Below are 21,868 nucleotides of genomic sequence, written 5' to 3'. Positions count from 1 at the left end.
GGGAGGGGAGGGGAGAGGTGGGGAGGGTGGAGGGTGGAGGATGGGAAAGGCAGCGGAGCACAACAGACACTAGTATGGCAATATGTAAATCAATGGATGTGTAACTGATGTGATTCTGCAATCTGTGTATGGGGTGAAGGTGGGAGTTCACAACCCACTTGAATCAAAGTGTGGAATATGATATGTCAAGAAATTTGTAATGTTTTGAACAACCCACAATAAAAAATTTAAAAAAAAAGTTATTAAGTTTACTAAGTTTCCAAATATTATGCTGCTTCAGAATTTTTGGGAGGGCATTTTCAAAGATGATATGTTTGCCAAGCTGTAGATGTTAGCCTGCATTGAATACTGTATCATCTCCCACATAGGTAGAGAGGATGACCTTGAGTCAGGTTCTTTGAGACTTTTTTCTACTCTTCAAATCTGAAAAGTGGCTGGACAGATGGGCTATCCTAGATTCCCTGGGAAGGTCTTCTGTTTAATTATTTGGGGACATTTTCAATTTCTGGATGTGCTTATGTTTTAGTTTGTAAGTCAATGTCAGTTTAAATGTTTGGTTCACTGTAGTGAAAAAAGTTTTATAGACTATAAGTGTTTAGTAGTAAAGGATATCTGCATAATAAGATTATTTGGAGATCTTTCTCAATAACTTTGTAATATTTCATAGTGAATAATCCCAGAGGATAAATACATTCTCATTCATAGTCACACCACAAAATTGTTTCAAACTAACTTGAATTTATATGGAAAAATTTTTACTCTTTAAAACTATTCTTTAGAGCAGGTTTAGAAGTAGAAACACTTGGATATGTTTATAGCACCCATGCTGCTGGGTTTGAGTTAACTAAAAATGGTATGCAAAAAGTAAAATGGTGTGTATATGCATCTGCCAGATAAATAGGACCTTACAGAAACTGATTTAGAGTTGGGCATGGTGGTGAGTGCATATAATCCTATCAGATCAGGAGGCTGAGGCAAGTTCAGGAGGATGGCAAGTTCAGGGCCCGCCTAAACAATTTCATGAGTCCCTAAACAACTTAGTGAGACCGTGTTTCAAAATAAAAAGTAAAAATTTGTTGGGAATGTAGCTCAGTGGTAACCACCCCCTCTCTCCAGGGTTCAATCCTGACTACCAAAGCTGGGCGCGGCGGGAGCGGGGGGATTGATTTAGATATGAGTTGTGGCTCCCCAATCTCATTTTAGTTTAAGATAGAGGCTATGTATTCTTTAGTTCTCTGTTTCATAGTCCCCCAAAATAAATTCATCTCTCCTTATTTTCCTGGTAGACTGAGTTGTAGTCATGAAAATAAAATTGATAACATAAGAAATGAAGGTGATTAGTAAATTTAAAGAAATTCAACTCTTTGCCAACCAAAGAAATGTAAATTATAACAGCATTTTTCTCTTGATGGTTTGGAAATGTTACAAAAAATTGATGTTAATTCATGTTGTTGAAGGTATAATATGTTAGTCAACTTTCCATCTCTATGACAAAATATCTGAAAGAAATGAAATTGACTTAAGGATAGAAAGGGTGTTTTTGTTTTTGTTTGTGGGTTTTTAAAAAAATATTTTTATTAGTTGTTGATGGATCTTTATTTTACTTATTTATATGTGGTGCTGGGAAATCAAACCTAGTGCCTTGCACATGCTAGGCAAGTGCTCTACCGCTAAACCACAACCCCAGCTCCTTGTTTTGTTTTTTTGGTTCATTGATGAGGTCAGAGCCCACATGATCCAATCACCTGTAAAGGCTGCACCTCTGGGGACCAAGCCTTTTAACACAAAAACTTTTGGGAAACACTTCATTTCCAAACCATAACATGTGTAGTAAACACACATCCTTCTACATAATTGAAGAATATTGAGGTTGATAATGAATAATAAACTCTGGAGGAATGTCACTTTTATTGCTTATTTAAATCATTTTACCATGTTGTAAATTTATAAACCATTCTCAGCTTTACTTAGAGGAATATTTGTGTATCAAAGCATTAATATTAAAAATACTTCAATAATGATTATAAAGGATTAATGTACCTTGGAATCTCTCAAGAGGAATATGTGTTATTACTTGTTCAGCTATCGGAATATGGGCCAAGAACTACAACTAATCCAAAGGACTGTAACAGTCAATATAAACATTTTAAAATTAAAGAGGCTACCTTAACTTTATAAATATTACTTACAACTAATCTGAGAATTAATCATGAGATGATGAAATTATCATTGACTGGAGCCTGAACTTGGCTTTAATTTCAACATCAGCTTTGACCACTGAGCTCAATGAAGTAACATTCTTATGTCGAGTGTGTGAGGGCAGGTAAGGCAGGAACCGCCTAGAAGAGTTCTCATTAATCTCTTTCCACATACCCTCCACTTTAATAGCCAGTCCTTTCATTGTGTTTTCTTTTTGCTACTTAAAAAAATCTCTTAAGGTCAATCCTTCTCATGTCCCTTGAACAAATGATTCACAGCATCTGCACCAACTTTAACTTTAGTGTAAAGATTTTAGATACCATGAGATATGGTTTAAATTAGAATTTTGAAAATGCCACATCGTTTCTAATTCCTTTCATTTTAGTAGATGTACAAATAAGGTTATCCATGTTTTATGTTGGTTGGACTATGAAGAGTTGAGAAGCTCCTACATTGGTGGGCATTTGAGGAAAAAGCACTCCAGTAGAGCTGATCCTGGCCATCTTCTGTATAACTTTTTCAGAGCAAATAAAAGAAAATCCAGCAGAACTACTGACCCCATTCAGATGCTGACCCAAATATAAGCAACCATAGAGCCCAATCATTTTACTATTAGCATTTCTGGAAATTTTTACACAGCAAGGGAATGTCTTTAGAATCTATCACTAGATTCTTTGAAAATCATTTATGATATTTATTTTTATTAAGTAAAACACATGGATTTAGGAAGATCAAAGGAATGACTCATTAGTCCCTTACCTCACAAAAGGCACGTAAATATCACCAGGCCTCTAAAGAGAATTGTTAGTCTAGTGACAGGAAATTACCCTGCTCAGAAAATCACATTGTGAAAATGCAAAGGTTTGAGGAAGAAAATAAACAAAAAAGCAAACCACCCATTTACTAGCTCTATCTCTTTGAACATTCTGTCTCTCCCTGTTTTTCTAATCCACTTTGGTTATATCATTATATTTTAATGGGCACACGGATGAATAATCAGGAAAGAAAGAACACCCAGAACAAAACAAGAAAGTCCTGCTATGAACCTGCCTGAAGAGTTCCAACACATTTTCAAAAATGGAACTAGCATTAGTTCAGAGATATTATTGCTTATAGCTAAGTTTTAAAGACATTATTATTTTTTAAAAAAAGTATTAATAAGGTGGATGTGGTGGCCCACACCTGTAATTCTAGCAACTCAGGAATCTGACAAGAGGATTGAAAGTTTGAGGCTGGCCTCAGCGACTTAGTGTGATCCTATATAGGGAATAAAAAGTGGATATAGCTCATTGGTACAGTGCCCCTGGGTTCAATCCCTAGTACCATAAAAAAAAAAAAAAGCATTAATTGTACAGAGATGGCCACTGGATAAGAGAAAAGTCATGTAGGTATTTGAGACTCTGCTGAAAATTGAGACTGAACGGTCTCATTTTGCTAAACCGCCTGCCCCACTCCTGCCCAGACTTTCAGTTGCTCTAAGCAGTTGTACAAATGTCGATATGTCATTTTTCAAAATGAAGACTCAAAGAAGAGTAGAAATCCAAATACACAGAGCATATTCTTTAGGTGTTTTCATCACATAAGAAAAGGCAAAAGATTGTATGAAACAAAATGACTTCAGTGGTACAATTGTGCTCTGATATTTTGCATATTTATACATTTTTACTGTGGCCCAGCAGTTTAGGGCTGAGGCACATCTTTTGAAGTGGTAGGCAAGCAGGAGGAGAAGCAGTAGTGGCAGAAGCCTCCCAATACCATCATGAGCCTATGATAACTCCAGCTCTGTAGGAAGAAGAATAGCCAGTTTGAATTATTTGAATCATTTTACCATGTTGTAAATTTATGAACCGTTCTCAACTTCAGTTAGAGGAATATTTGTGTGTCCTCTAACTAAAATATCTAGGATTTCCCAAGTTACTGGAATGGCCACCTATTTCCTATGACATTCTCTGGTTTCCTTCTCTGCTGGCATTGACCCAAAGTTGAACAAGGTAAACACCAAAACCTCACAGAAGAGTTTTCATAAGATGTACAGGATGAACTCTTGTGTGTCCCCCCCCCCATTTTAAAGTAAATTACACAACAAAGTCAAGTTTGTTTACCATCGACTGTCATCTCAAATCTCACCGCAAGTTCACTTTACACTCTCTGGGAGATTCTGGTATAGTGCAGAGAAAGCCCTTCTAAGGGGTAGCTCATAGAATTGCTTCTGGTCCCAACTCTCTGAACTGGCTGGGTGACTTCAGGGAAGACCTTGCAGGGTCAGAGGCCAGTGTGGAGATAACAACATCTCAATGTTTCTCTCAGCTCTAAAGATATTGTGTTTTCCAGGTGGGGGGAAAACAGCTTATTTACCTATAACTTTACAAGTATTTTAAACTTTGAGGATTAATGAATTATGTCAAGGGAATGCTGTAAGATTTAGTAACTATTTAATTCTCCAACTACCGGTGTAAATTAAAGTAAGTGTGTGACGTCATAGCCTTAAAAATAAAGCCGGCCTTTTCATATAGGCATTTCTACTGAACTTCAATAGAAAGTTTTTTTGTTTTACTTTTAACATGATACATTTTAATTTTAGTTGAGAAGTTATATTCATTGTCAGAGTTTCCAGGTGAATTTTATGTAGAAGATAGCTTAATTTTTTTTTTTAAATGTTCTTCCTGATAATCCCTGCTGTTATTTCTTCTATGGTAAGCCACTTTCATTTTAAAAATAGATCTGTTCTACAAGACTTAAGTTGGCCCTGGTTGGTGTCCTCTTATGCGAGTTATTTAATTTAAAAATAGAACTGTCTCATATCTGCATCAACTAGTTGATACTCATTTATATCTGGAGTAAACTCTTCAGTAGGCAGGCAGGTATATGGAGGAATATGTGTGAGCATTATAATCCAGTTATATTTTTGCTTTCTGGTTAACTCAAAGAAGAGAGTTATGTTTCCAGACTGGTAATTTAAGTGCATTTAGCTTATAAGTATTTTCTTAGGCTAAATTTAACTTCTCCAAGGTCTGGGGAATTTTCTAATTTGGGTGAAAAGGAGATTACCATTGGAAAGTAGTTAACATTTAACATTTTTGGAACAAGTAATCACCCCTAGTCTGTTTTTAGATCAATCAAATTACTCTTTTACACAGAGCAATTATAATTTAAAATGCACTGGTTCACCTTTGGGTATATTAAAGCAATCATTATTTCTGTGAATGTGTATTTCTAGAGTACAGGTATACAGAAACACCATCAAATAATAGGTCATACATTTTCTACTTATTAAGTCTAAATTGTTTTAATTTTTCAACCTTTAATGCAATTTGATTGTCTGAATTAGAATGTGAAAATATGTTTCACATTGTTAGAAATTAAATTACTATTGATTTGTGTTGTTTTCAGACCTTAACTCTAGCATAGAAGCTCTTTTTGCCCTATGGAGTTTTAGAGATGTAATTAATCTTTGCTTTTAAAATATCTAGGATTTCTCAAATTACTGAAATGGACATAAAACGTGTTATACATCATGTATGTTTGCTATTAAATTATAACTTAAAATGATATATTTTGTTACTTAAATAATTTGATAGATTTAAAAGTAATTGGGTTTTCTATCATACCTAATTATACAATATGACATCTTGAAATATTATTCATTCAAATTACCATTCTTCAGTAAGGATAACTCCTCCTTAAAGCAATCTGTGGTAGAATTTTTGCCATATAATACTGTCTTTAAAGGCCCTGTTTTTTTGTATCCAACCAGCAGAGAGCACTTTAGCTTGTAATATAAGCATTGTATATACAAATGAAAACAGTCAAGTTCATGTTTTAACAAAAAGATAGGCTAACAATTATACTCTATCATAATTTCATTCATTTTCTATCAATGCAAGTTTACTCCATCAATTTCCTAATTTTTGCATCAACTTTAATACATTTTTATAGTTTAAAAACTTTAACGCCATTTCCCTCATACTCTTGTGCTATGCCCTTAGTCATACGTTTTTATGTTAGTTGTATGCTGTATATATTTTATAATTCCTACTAATTAGAAATTTATTTATGAATAGATTAAATTTAATCTCAGTTTTTGTGTACACTCCATTTTTTCCCCTCAAGTGGTTCATATCCTGTGGATACTCAGTAAACAGTTGTTAACAGGCTATTCTAGGTAGGTGAATCAAAATGTCAAGGTTCTGTTATAGATAAATTACATAAAGATATGCTATCTCTGTTGTTTGCCTAGTGAAGAATGGAAAGATTTAAGTGGGAAGGTCTGATTTGAATCCACCTTCTTAGATGCCTCATCTTTTGAAAAATCTGTATAAGGCACCTACCTCATCCTCCTCTCCATCAAGGCACACAGCCGACAAGCCCAGCTTCACCTAATTGCAGTTAAGGACTGATGGATACAGTAAAGGTCCTGCTGATTTCCCAGATTTTGCTGTTTTCAAGAGGAGCAAGAGTTGAATCACTGAAGAACTTGAAAATTTTATTCTGCCCTATTATGATTTTCTACCTTTTATTGCTTGACAAGAGGAACAATACTGAACAGCAGCAGAAAATGGGAACTGTGGATCAGCAAAGTTCAAAGTTTAAATGGACACTTGGAACATGGCAGTTTGGAACACCTTTTAGCATTCTGGCCGCATTAGACTTACTAAGATGTGTATTACTATAATTAATGTGCAACCTCACCCTAGAAAGGTGCTCAGTTAACCCATAATTCATAGAGTCCATGTGACTCACGGAGGGGGTCATTTGCATCCCCATGCCTAACCTGCTTTGCCATGAGAAATCCATTCCAAACCTCTCTCATACCCATACCTTCTGGTGGACTGGTGGTTTGAGGAATAGGAGAAAGAATATTTGTTGAATGTAGATGCAAACCCCCTTTGCGTGATAGGTAAATAATGGTGAATACTTCAGCATAAACAGATTTGCCCTTTGGTTCAAAATGATGTTTAGCATTATTTCTAGTGCTAAGTCCTGTTGAAGACACCAGTGAAAATTAGTCCTTTTTGACTCGTTTATCGCTGTATGACTGTGCTTTATATTAGTTAGAATCCATTTTTCCTGGATAAAATGTTGTACTGATGAAGTAATGTGACTTATTTGTAGTTTTTACCCCCCTAGGAATAGCCCTGAACCTGTTCTTCGCTTTTCTCTCTTTCCCCCTTGATTCCCCCTTCATTATTTACACCTGCGTCAGCTGTCCCCTCTAAGGGACCTATTTCCATCTCAGAGGTGGCCTGCTAACTTCTAGAACCTTGTTCTTTTCTGAATCAGAATGTAATTGGCAGTCTTCCAAAGATGCTTAAGTGACAGCTTCTGATGATAATTTGGCTGTGTTTAAATGGGTGAAAAGCATGGAGAGGGAGTTTCCACCCAGGTGTCAGCTCCCCCAGATCCTCAGAATATACTCAAAGCTTTGGGCTTAGGATGGCATGCAGTGTGGAGCATGGGCATGGTGTGTGGTCAGGGCAGCTGTGAAGTGTGTAATGTGATCTGAGACCTGCACTGCCCTAAACACGGTTCAGAAGCACAGAATGTTTCTGCCATACAGATAGCGGCTTTGCCTTAAGTATTTCCTGAATATTGTCAAGGGTTTTTTTCCTGTTGTTTCATTGGTATATTCATGGAAGGAGACCAATGACTGTATATGAATAATGGCAAACTGGAGAGGGGATTTTGTGTAATTAACCCTTCATTAGAAATTCTTAGCTGAATGTAGGCAATTTGCCCATCTGTTTGCTTTATCTCAGTAAAAAAGTAATCGTGAAGCAAATCTAGGCTGTGACTTCTCTGGTAGTAGTAGGTCTCTTTTGTTGTTTGAATCATTGAGTGTTTTCTTTCTTTCTTTCTTTTTTTTTTAAACAACCAGTAACCTGATCTTTTATCACTCCTCCGACTTCTGCCTCCTGCTGTATGCCCGATGCAACCAACACATGTGTTGGCATGGGAGGCTAGCAGCACCGAGAGCAATTTACATTCAGCTTCCCAGCCTGCAAGAGACAGCATATCAGCCCCTGGGAAGGCTTCGGAGACTTGTCAGCAGTCTGTAGCTTATTTCTGTGTGTGTGCGGGTGTGTGTGTGTGTGTCTCCCTCTCTCTCTCTCTCTTTCTCTCTCTCCCTCTCTCTCTCTCACCATTTCCAGGCTGGAATCACTGTGGAGGAATAAGCAACAAAGTCTTGTCAAGATCTTATCTCAGGGTAATGACTAGTTAAAAATGAAAGGCTAAAATATTGATTTTCTTTAGAGGAATAATTGAGTGTTTGATGTAGAGAACACCCAGTTTCTTCCCGAGGAAAGCTGAGCAGGGCTACATTAGCAGTCCGTGTCTCTGACAGCAGCAGGGCTGGGTTTAAGCAGCGGCTGCTTTGCCTGGGGAGCACCCGTAAATGGACTTTGGTCTCAATGCTTTGACTCTTTGTCGTGGTTTTGGATGTTGGAATACGGGCGGTGATCTCTTGTCCTCTATAAACTCACCTGATTTAAAGGAAAGATGAGTGAAGAACCAAAGGAGAAAAATGCCAAACCTGCTCATAGGAAAAGGAAAGGAAAAAAGGTAAGAAACATATAAGCAACATGTTCTCTTTATTGTTCTCTGGCTCCGGGGGAGGAAGTAATCTTAAGGCTGAATTTTTGAGAGATTGGCTGTAAGAAGCTACTAGAATCAGAATGCTTTTGTTTTTTTCTGGTCTATTAATGGGTGTGTTCTGTGTTGGAGAAAAACATCACAACTCAGATACATTGCTAAAATATTTAAACAGTTAAATATAGTCATTTAGATTTCACTAAGCTGGTGTGTTTTTCATAGTGATATTCAGGATATTAAGTAAACACATGTCCTCATTATGTGGGTGGGTGTGTTTCCCCCCCTTTAAATTTTCCAGAATGCTTGTTAATTAACAGGGTACAATTACTAATGAATATTATTATGGCATAGATGTTTAGCTTTAACACATATTTTAGGCAAACTTAAGGAAACCTGTATTTACACTTTAAAATTACAGCATGAAGGTGAACTCCATTTTAATTATTGATCACTTTATGGCTGACAAATCTCAGATATGCATTTAGTCCTGCCATTGTACAGCCATATGCCTAATTTCTCCATTATAATTTATAAAGTTAATTTTGTTTTCCGTGTAAATTGAAGAATTATCACTATGTCAATAAATGATTATAGTAAACCTGTAGATTCATTTTGGTTTCCTTGAATGTATATATCTTCATATATGTCCATAACTTTTTAATACATTTCAAAATAGACAGAAAAGGTAATTCCCTAGACCTGGCATTTATTTTTCATCCATTGTGTTTTATAAACTGCCTTTGTTTTAGGGTGTGCCACCCATGGAAAAATAGTGGTACATGTGTAACAAAGAAAAACAAATCCCTAAAATAGGTTTATAGTTCATAGCTATTTAAGGAGAATGTGTACTGTGATTTTTTTTTAAATCTCTAGTCAAAAATACTCAGATATTAATTTTAATTTCTAGACTTGTTCTCTAAAATCATATTTCTTTAAAATGTCTCCTTAGCCCAATGAGATGTGTGCTCAGCCAGTGGATGCATGGAGAATGGTTGGTTATAGGAGAGAGGATAAAAGATTTCAACTACTGGTTGGATACATGAGGCCTTTAAAAATGTTCATAATCTATTATTTATGAAAAGATTAATTTGAATACGATGTTCTTAAAGGGGCTACTCTCAGCAGACTACACTGAGAGCACATGCCAGCACTCTAGGACAGTGGCTCAACACCCTACATAGTGAAGCTGTGCAGACTGGTTGAAGTGAGCCTTGACTTCTGGTACCTTGTCTCAGCAGGGGTTGATGATGTTGCAAAGGTGCCAGTCTGATTTCCCAAGGGAGTAGGTCTCAGCTGCACAGCACAAATGATTTGTTTAATGCCTAGCAGAGTGGGCTGGTCTCAAGGAAAACTGTCAGCTTTGCTCATGTTTATGAGATATGGCCTTAAGTGTCTGACGGGCTCCACCATGATTCCGAACACAGAGTGTCATAGAGAGCCCAGTCAGACACATGAGCCACGACACTGCATTCCTGATTAAAGTGAGCAGTGGCTGGGTGGGTTGTAAATCATTGAGCTTTTATGTGCAATCGTTTGACATGGGCTCTCCCTTCCCCTACCTTGAGATTTTCCTGGCTGTGTTTCAGTTCTCTTCCCATAAGGTTATCCTGCTCAGAGAGCAGTACTAAGTCGGTTGCTTTGAGCCCTTCTTCCCTCACTCAGCTGCTGCCAGCGCATTCTTTAGGAAAGGCTCAATTATGCTGCTCAGTACCTTCCCCAGTGCTCACTTCTGGCTCAGTGAAATCCAAAATCATGACCATGGTGCCAGAGACCCTTTACCTATACCCACAACTCAAAGTTTTTCCCCCATATCATTCACTTTATCCATATCTGACTCTATCCAGACTGAATTTCTTATAAGTCCCTGAATTAAACTATTTCCTCTGATGCTTGTTGTTTGTCCACTGATAAAGCACTTCTGTACCAGGCCACGTGGTATAATCCCTTCCATCTTTTAAAATTTTTTTTTAGTTGTCAATGGACCTGTATTTATTTATTTTTATGTGGTGCTGAGAATCAAATCCAATGCCTCACACATGCGAGGCAAGTGCTCTACCACTGAGCTGCAACCCCAGCCCACTAATTCCATCCATTTTTGAAGGTCAAACCCAGCTCTTGCCCTTTTCTTTAAATCTCTTGATACACCCTTGTGAAAAGACAGTCATTCTTCTGGACAGACATAGCACCTTGTATGGGCAGGGTACCATGTATATTCTGCTTCTTTTTCAAGTTACCAAGTACCAGGCCTGTTCCCTTGACCACATTTGAACCTCCTGGTAGTCATCTCAGGAAATACTTAGCATGAGGCCTTGTAGGCAGTTGACACTAAATAAATGTCCCATTGGATTATCTCTACCAGTTTACTGACCGAAAATCACCATGAATTTTCAGTGTTAGAGGAGATACATATCAAAGAGGAAATATCTTTTATATGATTAGGCCTTTTCTCCTCATATTTTCTGGATAAAAGATACAATATTTTATTGTTGGTTTTAAAATAAATTAACATAGTTATTGAAGTAAATGTGTATATAAGTATACATTGGTCTAAGTTTTTATTTCAATAAATGTACACTTATTTAAAAATCAATTATATGTATATATGTATATTCTTAACCAAAGAGTTAGAAGGTTCCTGGGTGCTCCAGGTGACCTATACTGCAGCATTTGTGGGTGTGGTCAAATGCAACACTTCAGAGGAGAAATACACGCAACCTGCCAAACTCTGTGGCAACAGACTCCCCAAGCATTTAAAATAGATTCTTATTTATATGCAGAACTATTTTAATACAGAATTTAGTGTGAAATCCTTCTCTGTATAGGAATGTATATATCAAAGTAGCCTTTAAAATTATAGATTGGTATTGAATGTTTTCAGAACAGATCACATGGTTGGGGCATTTGCCTATAAAGTCCTTCATGAGAAATGTTTAATATTGAGTAGGCAAGCAAGATAAATGTAGTAGAATCATTATATTATTCCTTCATTAGTACAGAGCAAGTATTTTGTATTTTGCTTAGGAACATAAAGATTCAAATTGGTGTCAGGAAATGTTTCTTCCAATAATTTCTATTTTTGTTTTAAAAGGTGGGGAGGGGGGGGAGGGAGGGAGAGGGAGAGAATGAATATATCCCATAACTACTTATCTCTCTTTATGTTAGTTATGAGAAGAGGGTTTACTAAATGTCAGGGGACCTGCATTTTACCCTTGTTCTGCTTCTCACCTAATATCGTTTATTGGACAGAACAATCAAATGGGATCATATACATGATACAGTAACCAAAGATATTATGAGATGGGAATAATAGTAATCAGTAAGACCATGTTTTCAAAAGAGGTTTTAAAACAACAGCACCTAAACTCAAAAGTGGTTATCATGGTGGAATTTCAAACTTGCTATGATGTGACTGATCCTGAAGAAGAAATGACAGATGAGTACTTACTACCCCACCCAATATTGTACGCAGAAGTACTTGGTTTAGCCAGCCACCTGAGAAAACATGTAAAAAAAAAAAAAAAGACATTTAATGCTTGTTTTCCTTTAGCATCTGTATTAGTCACCTTGGGGTGCCACCACAAAAGGCCATACATCTGTTGGCTTAAATAAAAAAAACTTAATTTTCTCACACCTAGGGAGACTAGAAATCTGAAATTAGGGTGCCAGGTTCTGGGGAGGCTCTGTTCCTCTCTTGTAGATTGTCATCTTTTTGCTATGTGCTCACTAGGCTCTTCCTCAGTATGTGCCTATGGAGAGAGAGAGATCCCTCTCTTGCTCTTCTTATAAGGCCACCCATGCTATTGGATCAGGAGCCCCAGTCCCATGACCTTATTTAACCTAAATTACCTCTGAAAAGCCTTATCTCCAAATACAGTATGGTTACATCAGGGATTAGGATTTCAATATAAAAAGTTGGGTTATAGGGTTGGACAAAATTTAGTCCTTAATAGCATCCAAAGAAAGGTGTACTATCCAGGTTCTGAACTTAGGTATGCATAATAAATCATGATAGGGATTCAAGTTCTTACTATTAATTTAATTCATTCAACAAATGTTCTGTGGAGAACCTTCAATTGCCAGGCCAGAACTAGCTCCATCAAACCAGACTTGTAGAAAGTGTTATGGGTACAAGTAAAGGTGTTTTTAGGTTTCTTGATGGCATAAAGTGTAGAGTGGTAAATTCCATTTGGGGGATGAGGTCAGGAAAGGATGGATAGAGGAAATCAAATTGGTGTTTTAGGAAGATATGTGTTTCCCAAGTGACAGAGGGTAAGAGCCTTCTGGTTAGAGCATATGAGACGAGAGAAAGGTTTAGAGGATCCTGGTGTGACTTTGGAGTCTAAACATTGGTTTGTATGTTTGGAGTATGGAGTTCAGGGATGTATTGTTATGGCATGGTATAAGACGAGAAAAAGACAAGGACAATCCCCAGAAGTCTGGACTAAACATTTCTTTTATGTCCTTGGTTCACCAAGAGGCTTTAACAAAGAGTATCAAGGCCAGAACCCATTATGAAATGCCAGGTCTTTTCTTTTGTACCAATGATTCTATCTGGTAGGAACATGTGCTTCAATGGAATAAGAATATATATTTTCATTGTCAACGATTGCTTGAGACTTGGCCCCTTGAGTATTTTATTCTTTTTTTTTTTTTAAACATGGCAAATTAGAGAAAAGTACTTAAATATTCAGGAATCCACTAGGAATGAATAGTATTTCAATGAACTTGCTTTTTTTCCAGAGAACTTCACAAAAGGGAATTTACCATTTCAGTTCACTTTTCTTTCCATCTTAAGAATACAAAATAACTTACTTTATTTAAGATAGTTTTTATGGTTTGTCTAACTGACTGCTCTTCCCTCTCTTCTCCTTCCTTCTTTCCTTCTCTCCCAGATACTCATGGGCTTACCTTCTATGTGAGAGATGTGCTTTTTATTTTCTTCATCAGCTCTCGTTATCCAAATGTGTAATGCATTTTTTTGAGGGTCAACAGAGTGTCCATTTCTGATTGTCATTCCTTATTCTTAGTGGTGCTGGAATTCCATGGTTGTGTTCTTCTTTTCTGGGGCTTTGATTAGGGTATCCTGAGTGCCCCTGCCCTCTTGCTAAGGTGAGGCTAAGCTGGTATACTCTGAGCACATGGCAGTTACATTGATTTGTAATTTTCATCCCTGTGTTTGGACACTGCTTAATTTGCTCACTACTGCTCTGTAGGCAAATAACCTCTGAAAGCCTTTTGTTGGTGTGAGAGGGACGATTTGAGTAATGGTTCACTGAGCGTGGTCACGTGTTCAGTGCTTTGTTATAGTTGAGGGGCTAATGATATACTCCCTAGCAAGTGGCTTTTATATCCTTTTCCATTTCACCTTATGTATTGCTATCCTCGCTATCTAGTATTTTTTTCTCCTTACCCTTATTTTGCTAGAAGTTTGAAAATTTTTGCCTTTTTAACTTAAAATTCTTATTACTCTTACTTTCACACATGCGATGAGCTTTGTAGTTAATAGGCACTTAAAATTATTTCTTGTCTTGTGCATCCATATCTGCAGAAATTTTGACTCATCCTTCAATAATTAGTAATGGTATTTTGTTGAGTTGCATTGGAGTTTGTTCATTTTAGTATGCAAATTTACATGTTGTCTTTGCCCAAGTTAATTGTACATTCAGAACTATCTTTTTGTAGGGAAGAACTAAATAGATCGAGAGAATCTGGTATATTATTTCTTGATTTCAAAATTTCATTAAATAATAGCCCCTTAATATAATACTGCTTTAAAAAAAATCAAACAGGTAGGTTTACCTGGAAATTTACTTCAAATTTTTTGTCAGAAAGAAGGCAGAAGAAACTTGATATAAATTTATCTTATATCTAGCAGCCTTGGGCACAAAAGGAAAGCAAGGTGCTGATTGATATTCCACAGGTATATAATCCCTTCTCCATAACTGCAAAATACAAATGAAAAACTGAACAATTTTCTTTAACTTCTTTGATGGCAAAATCTGACCCGACCTGAACTCATCGGCAGCAAAACCTGATCTGACCTTATGTGAAGCTATTTATAGTCTTTATTTATCCAACTTAGTGTGAATATTTGTATGTTTTGCTGCAACAGGAAAGTCTTTGCTTATGGAAGGCTGCTCCAAGTGCTGTAGGGGATGTCCATAATATTCAAATATACCTTTTTATATCTAAAATGTCTGAATTCTAACACTTTTCTGGCTGCCAGGATTTCAGATAATGCATTGTGAATCTGTACTGAGTTCTGAGCTGGGACTGGTGACAAGTTAGCGGTTAGCTGGAGTGAGGGGGAAGGAGCTTGTTTGTGTCGTTAGTAAATTCCAGGTAAAATGGTACTCTGTTATACCAGGTGCGATATCAAAGAACCATAATGCAACTTTCAGTCTTATACGAAAAATTATTTCCAGGAGTGTGGCAAAGGAAAAGTTTGGGTAATAAATTTGAATATTTAGATGGTTTGGTTCTGAAGATGATATTTATAAACTTTTTTTTTTTTGTGTGTGTGTATGTAATGAAATGTTGTTTATTGGTAAGAAGAAGAAGAAGAAAAAACTGGTCCTGATTACTGTTTCTGAAATTATAAGTTTTTTTGGTTGTTGTTGATTAGCACCATTTGATGAGGTCATAAAAATAATTCTGGTTTATACTTTCTGAAAGTATATAGACTTTGAGGAAATTATTATTTGATTGAATCATTGTCCCTACTTGCCAAGAAAATAATGTTAATCATGTGAGGGATGATTAATTTTGCACAATTAGCATGTAAATGACTTTCTCTGTCATCCATCTTAATAAAATTTCATTTTATTCTTGTTTTGCATACAACGTGATTTTTAAAAGTTTTTACTTTTTTCTTCTGTTACACATCATTGTAAAGATACTGTATTTATTTCATGGTCATATAAGTGGCTTAAAATCTAGAAGTTTCTTTCAATTCCTGGTTCCTCTATTAACTTTAGAATTCTAGTCATTGAAATCCATTGGTCTTCCCATCATCGGGGAAATCATAAGATCAAAGTATATGTAAAACACTCTTCTGTAGATATCAGTGACATTTATAGAGATATGAACTGATAGCTTTAACAGTGCCGATAAAACAAAACAAAATTTCATATAATTTAACATAGGAGAAGGGTTAAGATTATGAAACTTGGAACATAATTAAAGAGTTTGCTGATGCAGGCTGTCAGTATAGACAGCTTCAGTACTTTCAGCCCTCACTTCCCACTCACCAATCTTAACTTATGTGTTCCATGAGGTATGTCTGTCTAGCATTTACTGTATGTGTTTTAAAAATACAGTATGTATTTTAAAATACAGCTGAAGTTTTTGATAGACTTATTTTATCATTGTGGTTCGGCCTCAGTGCTCTCCTATTTATCCTTTCAACAAATAGTTTTGGGGGGCTTACTATTCTAAGTGCAAGGGATACATGAAGAACAAGACAGATAAACATACAAGGCAGACAATTAGTGAAAAGTCAATATAAAAATTACACAAGAGACTGCTGCAATGGAGAGAAACCAGGGCTCAGAGAAGGGACAGTTCATATAACCAGGGTGGCTAGGGAAGCTTCACTAAAAAGGTGACCCTTGATTGATAGGCATGCCCAGTCAGGACAAGGAATTGGTCAACTCTGGAAAGATGATATTTCAGCAGGGAGGAAATGCTTGGGAAAAGGCTCTATGGTGCTTGGGTCCTGAGAAGGGAATAGAACTTGGCCTCATAAGATTCTCCCAATTGGCAATGAACTTGAAAAATTTCTTCACACAATCCTCAAATGTCTTTTTTCCTCTGGGAATTCCACCAATATTTTATGAGTTTTGAAGGCAATGGATAATATTTCAGGGAGCCATCTGGGCATACATGATACCTGAATTTGTCATTAATTTAAGCAACTAAAATTAATATTTTATAGTTGTTACATCTGGGCATACATGATACCAGTGAAATTTTGGTGAGTGAATGATTAATATTTATTCTACTCCCCTTCAGTGCTTCTTACTGTTAGCCATTAGCCATTGTGATTTAAGTATAGTGAGTAATTTAATTTAATTTTCTTGCAGAAAAACACATCTCTCAAGTCTCCATTTAACAATCATTCTTCCCCTTGGTACATAATATATTTGACAAAACAGAAATACAAACAAAGCATATATCAGAAATTTAATAAACCTTGATATGATATTTAGGCATGATAATTTTTGGAAATGGCTTTTAGGTAGCCTATGAAATAACCATTGCCTTAGATTATAGCTGCACCACTTTGAGCATTTGTGTCATATTTAACGTCAGCATTTTGTGTCTACTTAATGAAAAATTAAGCAATAATCACAGTAAACCAAGTTATTTCTGTGAAACAAAGCTTAAACTCCAGATAATTTATCTAGGAACATCTTGCATTTTTTCCATTTTCATGATGCTAAGTTATTCAGTCTTTACATTCAGTGATTTCACCTCTAGATAATTTACCTTGGCATTTTACAAAATTGAAACATCTCTGGGATATTATATTATCTTGAAGGATGGTTTCCCTGTTTTTCAGCCCTGTTCATTTAAACATACAAGGGTCAGCCAAAATACACAAAGAAGCTGAACCATGGTGGTCTGACTATTAATGAAAAAGAGCGTGTGTATAATTACAGGGTAATTATGTGAATCATGGTTTCAACTAATTATTTATGAGTAACTTCAAAGTTTCTTTTTAAAAACAAATGCAACTTCAGTTATGATTTTATGGATTCCTATTCCACTGCCCTTTCAGAGATGTTTATCAGAAATGTAATGGATTTCCTTCTACTATATACATGTGGGGTTACTCAATCCGTTGTTTTGGACAAATAGGGAAGCTCAGGAAACAGTTTCGGATATTCGAAGTTCCCTGTTCTGACCCCTAAGCAGCATTCACCTTGTGCAACTGCTTTGTCTACTATTAAGAAAAAAAAAATGCACAGATTCCATCCTTTAAAAAAATTGCTACATGTGGCTTTTGATGAATTTATTTATTTGAATATGTTTGAAATATGTGCTTTTAACTTTCATAAGCAGTTTACTTGAGAAGTTTTCACTGTAATTCATAAAATTTTGCTATTTTAGGAGATCACTTGAACAAAACTCCAAAAATGAAGAAATGTCCTCTATATTACTAAAGTGTAACAACTATAAAATATTAATTTTAGTTGCTTAAGTTAATGACAAATTTTCAATCAGCAGCTCACCTGATAATAATGTTTTTAACACTACTCCCTTTCTTTGTATAAAAGATTTTTGACATAAACTTTGGATATCTTGTGTAAGTTATAAATATATCAATTATATTTTTCTTTTTAGATGATAGATATTCTGATATAGTTGTATCTAGCTAATGTTATTCAACACATTTTTTATCTTCTACTTATAAAGCTTACTGTAACTTTCAAATATGAGATTTTTCTAAAAGTGTTTTAATCATGGGCTTAAAATATTTTAATCCTGGTCAAAGGAAAACACTAGCAATGATAAACTAGCAATGGCAGATGATGGAATCACATATGTCAGAGTTAGAATTCTTGTACCACCAATTAATAGCTGTTCAAGATAATTTTCAAAGTCCTTATTTCTATAAAAGGGAATATTTCTATAAAAGGGAATAATTTTGCTTACCTAGAATATGAAGGTGAGGTTTGGAAGCAGATCTTACCCAAAAGTAGGCGAACACCATTGAGGAGTTACTGTCATTATCGCTCAAAGCATCATGAACATAAGATTAGTTTTTGCACTTATTACCTATGAAAAAAATTGGAGGGGATATAAATACTGTTCTGTCTCCCCAAATCAGAATCTTCAACGTTTTAATATAACTTGCATTTTTTGTTATAAATTGAAATAAAGTGTTTCATCGTGGTAAAATTAATTTGTTATGTTGACTTCCTTCCTGCCTAATAAGCAAATTAGGAATTTGTCTTCCAATCTGCTACAAAACTACCATTTGAATTATTTTAGAAAATTATATATTTACTCTATCCCTAGAGGAATTCTGATTTTGGAACAAATTTATGGACCATATTGCATTATATAAAAATTGGCAGGGATAGTTCATTGTATGTTTGTGTAACATTGATTTCTTTTTTTTAATTTTTTATTGTTGGTTGTTCAAAACATTACAAATTTCTTGACATATCATATTCCACACTTTGATTCAAGTGGGTTATGAACTCCCACCTTCACCCCATACACAGATTGCAGAATCACATCAGTTACACATCCATTGATTTACATATTGCCATACTTGTGTCTGTTGTGCTCCGCTGCCTTTCCCATCCTCCACCCCTCCCCCCTAACATTGATTTTTGATGGTACGTATCAGGTTTAGATTATTAACTTTAGTATATCAGCATAGTATATTCTTAAATTTGTGTTGTAAGAATCAGTGGCACTCAACTTTATTTAACCATTTGTGAAGGAAAAGGGTATATAAAAAAAAAAAAGAACTATGCCCTGGGGGTCCAAAGTCTTGGATTTTATCTTGGCTTCAGTGTATCATCAAGAAACAGTCTGGTAGAAGGAACATGAGATTCAAAATTAGATGATATGGAATTCCTGATTGCCACTTACTTACTTACAAATTGTGTGACTGCTTATAAACCACAAACATAAGTGTGTCTGCTCAGAATACCTGGCAACTCTTTCAAATTGTTATACACTCGCACACCTAATTTGCCACATCTTTGGGAATTTAAAAACTATACACACATACATAAATATGTTCATTGTGTTTACATTGAACTGAAAACCCCATTTTCTAATATCTGAAATGTAGTTTAACCCGATGATAGCTATGACCTTTATGGGTTTTAAGAGACAGCTTTCTCCAAAGATATTGAAGTCATATTTTCAAAGCAAAAGAGTAATAGGTAGGATTTGACATATTATTGGATGTTTGCTGATGGAAATACAAAGGTCTAAGAGAACCTCTTCTTTATAGTTGTTTTCTATTCAACATCTCTAACATTATTTTCTCTCTGATGGTATAACCATCTTATTTACAAATTTGCATTCTGATTTTTTTTATATTTGTAATTGAGGTGCAAAGAAAACAAAGAATATTTCCTAGTCTTTTTTCTTTCACATAGAATTCAATTGTCAATCTGTTATTATATTTAAAAACAACCCAGTGAAACATTCTGAATTTAAAATATAAGACCTAAGGTTGTTTTTATGGGCCAGGAATAGAAGTTTCATCAGAGATAATTTATGCATTGTTTACATCTAGATCATGGATAGTTTACCATTCTGACTTTTTTATTGTGACAAAATACTCATAAAATTTGCCATTGTAACCATTTTAAAGTTCAGTTCCATTAACTATATCCACAATGTACAACTGACACATTCTACATTTTTCATACCCCAAAGAGAAGCCTGAAACAAAACTCCTGATTCCTTTCTCCCCCGAGGCTCTGGCAACTACTAATCTCCTTTTTTCCCCCACAGATTTGCCTCTTCTTGCTATTTCATATGAATGGAATCATACAACATTGTACTTTTTAAAAATGTTGTAGATGGACAGAATGCCTTTATTTATTTCTTATGTGGTGCTGAGGATTGAACCCAGTGCCTCACACATGCTAGGCAAATGCTCTGCCACTGAGCTACCGCTCCAGCCTACAACATTGTACTTTTGTTCTTAGCTTCTCATTCAGCACATTTTCAATGTCTGTTCATGTTGTCATGCATATCAGTACTTTATTCTTTTTTTTTTAAACAAACATTCCACTGTATGACTATTCTATGCTTTGTTCTTTCAGTCACCTGTTGATGTATATTTAGGTTGTTTCTACCTTTTGGATGTTGTAAACAGAGCTTCAGTGAATATTCATAGATGAGGTTTCTTTGAACAAAAACTCCATTAATATGGATTTGATTCTTAGTAGTAGAAATGCTGGTCATATACTAATTCTATGTTTAAATTATTGAGGAACTGCCAACAGTTTTCCTGATAAGTTTTTATAGTTTCATTTCTGTTATGTTAATATTTTAATATTTTACTACTCATGCAGTCATATATATACTTTTGGAAGCTTTCTAGGTAAACTATGGTGAACATTTGTGTATATCATGGAGAGATGGGGATAGCAGGAAGGAATATGTGGAGAAGGCCAGAGACACTAATCTAATGTAAATAGAGAGAGGAATCCCAGGTGAACTTGAATGGCAGCAGGTATATCCCAGAGCTTCTGAAAAAAAAAAAAAAAAAAAGTGAAACAGTGTGGTATCATTTCTGGTTGGGATTTTGTGCTTGAAATATGAACTTTAAACAGGAGCAGAACTGAGTTGACAGCAATTCCTGTTATGTTCCTAACACAAAACATTGACTATTCTAGAATAGAGTGCATGAGACAGAAGATCAGTAGTCCAGAGGAGAGAAATTTATACCAGCATAGAAAATAGGTCGTGTGCTTAGTTACATCTGGTTTAAGATTTCTTCCAGAGATAAGTACTTTGCAGGCTTAACATATATGCCTTGTATGTCGCTTTTGTGTGTGGTTTCTCATTCCTAGTTGTTTCTCTTTTAATTATCTGGGATGAAAGAACACTCCTGGGCAGTGTTACAAAGATATTTTGAACCAGTCAGGCCCTTACTATTTGGATCCGATTTTTTGGTCATGAAAAGGTGAATTGCTAGCTGGGTGGTACATACCTATAATCCCAATGGCTTGGGAGGCTGAGGCAGAAGGATTCCAAGTTTAAAGTCAGTCTTAGCAAATTAATGAGGCCCCAAACAACAGTCATTAAGGACTCCTGGGTTTAATCCCTGGTACAAAACCAAAAAACAAACAAACAAACAAACAAAAAAAACCCCAAAACCGTGAATTGCTGTTCTGGGAATTTCCATTACAAGCTACCAAGCTATTGAATACATGATCATAATAGGGAGAAGGTTGACATCAAAATAAACAATTTGTAACTGCCTTGCTCAGTAATAGACATAAAGGAAAGGGAAAAGTATTGGACAGGTGATTTCACTCATGAACTCATTTGTCTTTCATATGACATGGGAAAATCTCCAAGATACCAGGTT

At 35.6% G+C, this 21,868-nt stretch overlaps 1 protein-coding gene across 2 annotated transcripts in view; it reads left to right on the top strand.

The window, feature by feature from the left end:
- Positions 1-7,956: 7,956 nt before the first annotated feature.
- Positions 7,957-21,868, top strand: part of Ank3 (ankyrin 3) — a 503,325-nt gene continuing 489,413 nt past the window's right edge. The window contains exon 1 of one of the 2 annotated variants that reach the window (XM_048814103.1): positions 7,957-8,760. In XM_048814103.1, coding sequence (XP_048670060.1) covers positions 8,698-8,760 — 63 coding nt within the window. In that variant the 5' untranslated portion in view covers positions 7,957-8,697. The remainder of the gene's footprint in view (positions 8,761-21,868) is intronic. The other variant, XM_048814271.1, reaches the window with a different exon arrangement.

This window comes from Marmota marmota, unplaced genomic scaffold (genome assembly GCF_001458135.2).
Source record: "Marmota marmota marmota unplaced genomic scaffold, marMar, whole genome shotgun sequence".
In the NCBI taxonomy this organism is placed as follows: Eukaryota; Metazoa; Chordata; class Mammalia; order Rodentia; family Sciuridae; genus Marmota; species Marmota marmota.
Note: the sequence above shows the minus strand (reverse complement) of the source record. Positions and strands in the feature narration are given on the sequence as shown.